This window comes from Condylura cristata, unplaced genomic scaffold, assembly GCF_000260355.1.
Source record: "Condylura cristata isolate star-nosed mole 26May11 unplaced genomic scaffold, ConCri1.0 scaffold00017, whole genome shotgun sequence".
Lineage (NCBI taxonomy): Eukaryota > Metazoa > Chordata > Mammalia > Eulipotyphla > Talpidae > Condylura > Condylura cristata.
Genome location: NW_004567118.1, coordinates 16240868 through 16249791, shown reverse-complemented (window position 1 = coordinate 16249791; position 8924 = coordinate 16240868). Strand labels below are relative to the sequence as shown.

The 8924-nt window shown below is 44.2% G+C and overlaps 1 protein-coding gene across 7 annotated transcripts in view; it reads left to right on the top strand.

Moving 5' to 3' along the window:
• The window catches only part of SYNRG (synergin, gamma), a 67956-nt gene extending 59680 nt beyond the window's left edge, over positions 1-8276 (top strand). For 4 of the 7 annotated variants that reach the window (XM_012726402.1, XM_012726399.1, XM_012726401.1 and 1 more), the window contains 3 exons: positions 6000-6110; positions 6463-6498; positions 7510-8274. In XM_012726402.1, the coding sequence (XP_012581856.1) occupies positions 6000-6110; positions 6463-6498; positions 7510-7641 (279 nt within the window). In that variant the 3' untranslated portion in view covers positions 7642-8274. Of the gene's footprint in view, positions 1-5999; positions 6111-6462; positions 6499-7509 lie in introns of all 7 variants that reach the window. The other 3 variants (XM_012726404.1, XM_012726405.1, XM_012726403.1) reach the window with 2 other exon arrangements.
• The last annotated feature ends 648 nt before the right edge of the window (positions 8277-8924 follow it).

Sequence of the window (8924 nt, the reverse complement as noted above, 5' to 3'; positions counted from 1 at the left end):
AATTACATTAGCTTGTATAGACTCTGTGATTCTGCATTCTCTGTGATAATGTAAGTTATTTTATACTTTCCTTCAGTGTGGAATAAGCAGTGAATCTCTGGTATATGGTTGTTCATCATCATTATTATTATTATTATTACCCCTGGTCCTTTATGCTCCTGCTATGAGTGAAACTGTCTGGTATTTCTTTTTCTTTCGGGCTTATTTCACTAGCATGATCCCTTCCAGCTCCATCCATGTTGCTGCAAAAGGCATGCGCTTATTTTTTTCTTTGGTTGCTGAGTAATATTCCATTGTGTATATGTACCACATCCTTTTAATCCAGTATCTACTTTTGGGCATTTGGGTTGGTTCCATGTCTTTCAATAAGTTTTAACAAACGTATGCTCCATGCCACCATGCCACTCTCAGGAGGAGGAAAGCCCATCGTTCCAGAGTCTTCACCTCACCCAGAGATAATCATCCCCGTTCTAACTTTTTACACCAATACAAGTGATTAGTTTTGTCTGGACTTTTTTTTTTTTTTTAAGATTTATTTGTGCATACAGAACTGGGGTACAGGCCAGAGGCTCAAGGGCGGTGAGAGGCTTCACCAGAGACAGAGTGGGGAACAGAACAGATCGACGAAGTACACTGCTGAGGGGAGCAGCAGGTGGGTCAGGAGAGGTCTGCCACGCCATGTGGTCACCTCCGGGGCAGGCGGGAATCGAACTCATGCGGAAGTGTCTTTAGATTCTCAGTGCAGCGCTTTAACCCGCTGCGCCACCAGGGAGGGCCTGTCTGGACTTTTTAAAGGAAGCCAGGGAATTGAACTTTAACTTCAAGGAAAGCCTGTTCATTTGAGGTCACCCCCTAAGCTGGAGTTCACACACAATTCTAAACTCCTCAGTGTGGGGAATGTGAGGTGAGTGGACAGTGAGTAGTGTGCCACGGTCAAGCTCCACTGGGGCCACTCACTTAAGCTGCTGGAGAGCAGTTTGCCTGGCTTCTCTCTAGATGCCGAGGAAGGGTGTGAAGGTTTGTTAGCTTGCAGCTAAGCACCACAGGGGTGCACAGGCTGCTTGTGAATGCGTCTCCTGTGACCCATGCTTTTCCAGTCATATTTGATTTTCCACCAGGTTAGCTGTGATGACAAAAAAAATCGTTCTCGTGCAAATATTTTTCCTGTTTATACATGTCATCCCTCCTGAGCTATAAAACGTTCCTGAATGAGCCACTCCCTGAAGAATGGCATGTGTTCTACAAAGGAGGTGTCAGGTGTGCCTTGTCCTGGAGCTCTTACTCTGAAGACACATGTGTCAGTGTCAGGGACTTGCAGACCAGCATCTGTGTAGTTCAGTTGCAACAAAGATACATGAACTTGGAGGATTCTGGATTAGAGGCTCAGAGCAGAGCAAACATTACTGGAGAGAGGCAGGATTAGGGCAGCAGAGGAACCTTAGCACTACACACCATTGCTTCATGTTAGTAGAACTTAGTTTCTTAATGAGTCCAGTTGCCACAGGCTCCTTTTTTACTGCTCATTTTGCATCTAGGACCTGCCAGGCATTGTGCTGTGCTTTCTGTTCATTCTCGTTTAATCCTGGTGACAGTTGTCAATAGTGTGATCCCATTTTTGCAGGTGAAGAAACAGATCTGGGACTTGAATGTGCATCAGTATAAAAATCTGTTCTTCCTGTTGTGTTAGTCCCAGCTTATAAAATGCCAGAAAGGACTTACTTGTTCCTTCTCATGAAGACTCCATGAAACAACTCCCAAGAAGTGGCTGCGTCTCGCTTCTTCAGTGAAACAGACCCAGAACATTGGTGCTGGTGGCAGTGGGGATGGCAGGGCTCAGAAAGCAGAGTGTGGTCTTAGCTCCAGACTGTGCTCCCTCACTTAGGCATCTCAGCTGGATTTGACAGTAGCCATGTTAAAAATTCCCTTTCCCTTTAATACTTTTTCCCATGGACTAAAACACCCTATGGTGGCATAGGCTTATCTCCTCTGCGCACAGGCTATGAGGAACCTGGCTTTTGTTGGGAGAGAAAAGTCATTTATTTTGGTGAGCTGAGATGTGTTTACTGGTTAGTCCCCTGAAGAAACTGTTATGAAGGCTTTCTCTCATGGGTGTGGGTAGGTGTGGAACAAAGTCAGTCCTACAAAAACAGACTAATCCATGGGAAACCTACAAAAAGAAAAAGGATTGTTTATTCTCCTGATCTGCAGTCAGCTGAAAATTACATTAGCTTGTATAGACTCTGTGATTCTGCATTCTCTGTGATAATGTAAGTTATTTTATACTTTCCTTCAGTGTGGAATAAGCAGTGAATTTCAGGGTAGTTCCTATTGCTGTGGCACATCAGAAGACTGGTTTAACTTTAATAGAAATAATGTTTCGTCATTGTGCTGACTGCACAGTGTGTTTAGAGACAGAATCGTCATGTGCTGCATGGCTGTCCCCAGTTGACAGAGCTGGGTGTGGCAGACTGAGGAATGGTCCCCCAAAGGTGTCCTGATCCCTGGAACCTGTGAACGTGTTACTTTATGCCAAAAAGGGGACTGTGCATAGTAATTATCCCTAGATGGTAAACTTTTCCCAGCTCTCCAGGTGGACCCAGTGTTGTCTAAGTGCCCACCAGGAGGAGGCGGGAGGGTGAGAGGGAGAACAAGTGAGGAGGTGGAAGCAGGGAGGAGTTGGCAGATGTACTAATTAACTACAGGGCCAAGCCAGAACCAAGTTTGGAATTGCTGTGGAAACTGTCTGGACACTCCTATCAGCAGAATGAGGGGAGGTCATGCCGTGGGGGCTCTCACACATGGCAATGCAGAACAATAAAGATCTGTTTCTTGGGCTTGCTCCATGCCCATCTTGTGTTAGAGGGGCTCTGTGCCCTGCTGGCCTCCTCAGAATCCTGGGTCACAGCCTCCACCTCTTGGAGCATGGAGGGACGGCACGAGGTGTTAAACATGGCAGACAGCACTTGAGCTTAGCTTCCTTCCAGAAGTGACATGTGACTTAGGCCCAAGTTCCATAGCTATGCCTCACTGAGGAGGAAAGGGAAGGCTCACCCTACCCACATTTGTTTGGAAGGAGAAAGACAAGAATGCCAACTACCAAACTTTTCTTGCTTAATAGTTATTTTCTTGGACATCATTTTAGCAGTTTATTATTGGCTAAAGATTTAGGATTATATACCCAGGTCTGACTCTGGTACTCATCAATCTGTGCAGGTCACGTGTGATAGAACTTTTTTTTTTTTTTAACTTTTCCTAAGTGCATGAAATACTTGCCAATGAAGTAGTGTTCAATTTAAGATGGCCTGTAGAGGGTGCACCTTCTTGTAGAATTGTGGCGGTTGGTGGGCATCACTCTGTTACGGTGTATTACTGTAATACAGCGACTTGGAGGTGTGTATTTCTTTTTTTTTTTTTTTTAAGATTTATTTACTTATGCTTACAGAACTGGGGAACTGGGGTACAGGCCAAAAGTGTGGTGGGTGAGAGGATTCACCAGAGACAGTGGGGAAAAGAACTGATCATCGAAGTACACTGCTAAGGGGATCAGTGGGAGGGTCAGGAGAGGTCTGCCACGCCATGTGGGTCATCTCCCTGGCTGGGGATCGGACTCATGCTGCAGTGACCTCTGACAGCTTCATAGTACAGTGCCTGTTGAGCAACCAGGGAGAGCCCTTAGGTGTGTATTTCTAAAGGTCAGTTTTATCATTTGAAGAATTTAATTGAAGGGTATTTTATCCAAAGCTCTGTGACTTTCACTGGAGATTACAATATAACCTTTTCATTTGCTTCCCTCATGCCTGTAGTAAATATACTAAAGGATTTTATTAATTTGATTTCAAGATTCCAAAATTTCCAAAATAGAAAATGTCGTTCTCAGATAATCTATATTAATTTTTTGACAAATAGCTACAATGCGGGTTATAGAAGTGTTATTATGACTTTAACCTCTTCAAAAAGCTTGTTAAATTTTGTCAGTGAATAATTGGATAAGTCAGCATATTTTATCCTTTTCAGATAACCCCCCTAGATAACAGGCGTGCACCTGCGTGTGTACTGTTCCCAAACTAAGAGAAATAGGTAGCAAGTGAAATTGTGACTGCTTTACATACAGATGATAGAATTGGATAGCAAACAAGGAATTGTACCCCTGCTTCTAGGTTTAACTAAAGTGGCCATGGTTTGCATGGAAAAAGAAAAGAAAAATCCTCTGTCCTGGCTAAAGCCTTGTAGGTTTCCTTTATGCACTGGTGGGAACATTCCCATCTCCTTTTCTTTGAAAGCTGTGTATCCTTGCTAGGTGCGCTCTGAGTGGATTCAGTTCAGGCTCATTTCAGAAAGATAGTGAAGCTAGTACCTTGTTATTTCAAATTAGAAAAGAACAGAGACATATCATAAACAGCCAACACATTTTGGGAGGAGAAGTCATTTCTTTGCCTTAGGAAAGAAGTAAAATTTTGTAAATACAAAGCACTATAGTATCCCCTCAGTAGTTCTGCCTAATTAACTTTAGAAAGTACAGCTATTGCTCTTGGCTTCCAGTTGGCCACCAGAGATCCTGGTGTTGCTATCCGCTACGACCCCACCCAGTGTTCCCAGACTCATAAAAAGAAGTTGTACCCAAAGGCTCACTTCTGCTGAGGTGGCCCTGAGGCTTAGATACCAGTCTTTGACCTGAGGCAGAAAAAGGCAAAAGTGGGTGAGTTCCCCCTCTGGCCACATGGTGTCATGAGCAGCTCTCCCCCAGAGGCTGCCTGTATTTATGACAAGTGTGTGGTGAGAAGCTGCGGCAGATCTGGGCGCAGCTCCACCCTGGCCAAGTCATCTGCATCAGCAGAATGTTTTCCCCTGCTGGGGCTGACAGTGTCCAGTCGGTGGTGCAGGAATGCCCAGGACACAGTAGCCAGGGTCCACCTTGGCCAAGGCATCATGTCTGTCTGCACCAACCTGCAAAACAAGGAGTATGTGACTGAGGCCCTATGCAGTCCAGTTACCTGATAGCCAGAAAAATCCACATCTCCAACAAGTTTAATGCAGATGAGTTTGAAAAAAGGCAGTTAAAAAGCCCAGGTGGCGGCCCTCCCTGGTGGCGCAGTGGGTTAAAGCACAGCACTAAGAAGCTAAAGCCACTATCGCTTGAGTTCGAATCCCGCTTGCCCCGGAGATCCACATGGCGTGGCAGACCTCTCCTGACCCGCTCGCTGCTCCCCTCAGCAGTGTACTTCATCAATCTACCTGTTCTGCTCCCCACTCTGTCTCTGGTGAATCTTCTCACCCCCCACATCTCTGGCCTGTACCCCAGTTCCATATGAACAAATAAATCTTAAAAAAAAAAAAAAAAAAGCCCAGGTGGCAGTGGGCTCACAGACACCCCACGGCTTGACCCCCGGACAAGCAGTGGGCCCTACACTCAGGGGAGAGATGCCCACCCCACACCCCTTCATCTCACAAATGAAAATCCACACCTTATTATTTTGCTATTATATAGCTCTTACTTTGCCAGAACTTTGCCATCATCCTAGGAGACCTCAGGGCCCATGAAGCACGTCAGCCATTGCGCCAGGCTCCCAGATCCTTGGCCTCCTGGACATTACCTCCATTTCACTTGGTCGCTCACTTGCAAGACTACACTGGATTGTGTCATCTCGTCCAGCTGTAGTGTCTTTGCAGTCTTAAATTGAGACTTCTTGACCTCTGAGCCCAATGCGGTAGCCCTCCAACTTCCTCACATTTGACTTGTGCTACTCTTGTGTTTTGGTTTCCAAGATAATGGTTTGCCTTTTGCTGTCTTTATCAACTCCCATCCTTCTTTCTTTCCCAACTGCTTCCTCCTTAGTAGAACACAGCAGGTTCTCAGAGAATGTTTGGGAAATGGAAGAATTGTATTGATGGTACTAACGTACTCAGTTTGCCCCTGGGCCTACTGAGGATGAGTTATGAGGGAAGTAAGCCAATAACCTTTGCAGTGACTGTGTTCTTACTGATGTGTCTTGTCCTCACAGCCTGATGAAAATTCACTGGATTTTTCCTCTTGTATGCTACGACCTGGGATTAAAAATGCTCAGGAGCTCGCTTGTGGGGTGTGCCTTTTAAATGTGGACTCCAGGAGCCGGGTAAGTCACTAGCCTTTCCCTGTAGATGGCAAAGCACTTCCCTAACATGACCTAGAAGATGGCCCCATCTAGCCCACTTCACTGCAAGGCCTGTGACCAGGGCTGGGGATTTCACAGAGCCCTGCCATCTGTGCACAGAGCAGACAAGTTCTTTCACACGGGCTGGCGGGGGAGCTGCGGAGAGAATGGACACAGGTCTTGCCTGTGGAACCAGCACGCTGCTTGCGTTGCACCTGCAGCACCCAAGCACATGGGGTGGTAGAGAGAAGGTTAAACCTGTAAGGATTTGTTGGGCGGCTGGAGGCCCTGTTCCGGGAAATTTTGTTGACCTTTGGTTTCAACGTTATTTCAGAAAGAAGAGAAGCCTGCAGAAGAACATCCTAAAAAAGTATGAACCAGTTACATATTTTTCCTAGCGTCTCCATCTTAATTTTGAGTGTAGAAGGCAAATCAGATGATTCCACTGTCATCTTGACCTGCTCCAATCATGAATCTCTTTACCGAGTCATTTTTGTTCCCATGCATTTGATTTAATCAGCTAATGTGTCTGTCTGGGTCCACTTGTGTCTTGTTTGCATGCTCGTACTTCATAATTGGCTTCTGATGATGTGGTTATTTCTCTCTACAATGAGCATGGTGACAGAATGAGCAATTCTAGGAGGCTGGAAGCTGTAGTGACACAGAATAAGATCAAAGAGCCTCAGAATTTGACTGTTACTAAACTAAAACAAATTGGATAGATCTTATGGTATGTTGTTTTGTTTAATTGTATGTAGTGCTTTAGGGAATGGCCCAGGGGGGAGATGAGGTTAGGACCAGCTGTAACCATTACTCGCCTGTTTACCTGTAACCATTACTCGCCTGGAAATTATTTTTATGTGTTTAATATCTCTAGTTTTTACAAACTCTTATTTCTGTTTGAATCTTTAGAATATGTTAGGTCAGCTCCCAATGGCCCAAGACCCTAAGAGATTTTAATCTCTCTTCTAACTCTCTTGTAATTCTTTCATGTAGGACTACATCAGGCACAGAAATGTAAGGGATTACGTGTATTGCAGTCAGATGCCAGCCTTAAGAGGAAGGCTGCACAGTGAGGGATAAAATTTAACCCTGGCCCTTGGCTGTCTTAATTGCCCATGTTAAAGATACTTTCTGCCCCCACCGAAGACTTTGCCTTTTATATGAAAGATTTGGCCTTGCTTTTGCTGAAACAGGAGTTAATGGTAAAGATATGTTTATTCCTTTATTTAGCAGCAAAAACCTTTCACTTGATTTCCTGTGGCCTCCTCAGCTTGTGTGTTTGCCAGTTTGACCTCAGCCTCTGTGACCTGGAGAGGTCCACGTGCGGGTTGCTGGGCAGCAACCTGACTTGCTCTCTTTATCTGCTTATTTCTGGCAGGCATTCAACTCCGAGACAGACAGTTTCAAGCTGGCATATGGAGGACACCAGTATCATGCCAGCTGTGCCAACTTCTGGATCAATTGTGTTGAACCAAAACCACCTGGCCTCATACTGCCTGATTTGCTCTGAAAAACTACAAAGTGGAGGGTGGTTTTTTTCCATCCCACCCCATGGGGTGAAGAAATCAAATTAAACAGAACATTTATGAGTCTATATGAAGAATTCCTCCAAGAGGTTGGGGGACCAAAGTGTGCAAGTTCCCAGTCATTTCTAGCCCCACTTCGTCCCCCACTGCCAGTGTTTGGGGCTGAGGTAACATCACCCTACCCCGGCTGTGGCACAGATGTTTGCTAACTTATCATAAGATGTTTTAATATATATGGACTGTAACTTTCTTTAAGGGATATTTGCTGCTGCAGTATTAAAACTGTGAAGGATTGACATTTAATGAAAATAAATTATTGTAGGACTGGAATTGACGATGTTTCAAGCCAGTGTTTACTTATGTCTAGAGCTTTGATTGCATAATATTAAAAGTAGAATGTATTTATCCACATTTAGATTGAGCATTGAAATGAGCCAAGAGAGGAAACTGTGATTAAACTGATATTATTTTTATAGAAGAAATTCTGCTCACCTCCATTGGACAATGGCAGGTAAGGGTGGATTTATCAATATTTCTGTCAAAACTGAACCATTTCTTCTTTTGTTCATTTCTAAAACTACCAGCTTTCAAGATCTTTTTCTCAGAAGGTGCCTGGACTTTATGCAATGGAGGAAAATATCCTTTTTGCCAGAGGCAAAAATTATCCTTCCTCTGAGACTTCACTGAAAACCTATTTCACCTCTCACAAAGACTGTGAACTTGATTTTTTTCAGACAAGATTTGGAAAAGCAAGTGAATGAAATCTCTTTGTGATAGCCTCTCCAAGTGTCCAAATCAGACTGCTGAGGGACCAGTACTGCCTCACTTCACAGTGTATGTATGAGAGCACTGAAAATTAGTTCAGATGGGCAAGAGGAGTTTCTGGCCTAGTGAGGCAAATGGTAAGATACATAGAGCAGAGACATGACTTAAAAGCAGTGGAAAAAATATGTTCAAAAACAGCTCTGAATTTTAGACGACAGCTCATGCTCCAGTATAGGGGAATTTTGCCAATTTAACTGCTTAAAATCAGAAAGAAAGGAAAAAAGGTAAGTGGTTAAGGACTGTGTTATTCCTAGGACATGCCCACATAGGCCACATTTCAAAGTTGTAGCTACATACTTCAGGAAGAGATTTGAATCTTGTATGTTTCACTTTGTACAACTCAGGACCTCTGACCTAGTCGTAGTACTTACTGGAAAAGTGGATTTGGGTTATGTAATTTCTTGTTTACAAAATTCATTTTCTCGGGATAAAACTTGAGAAT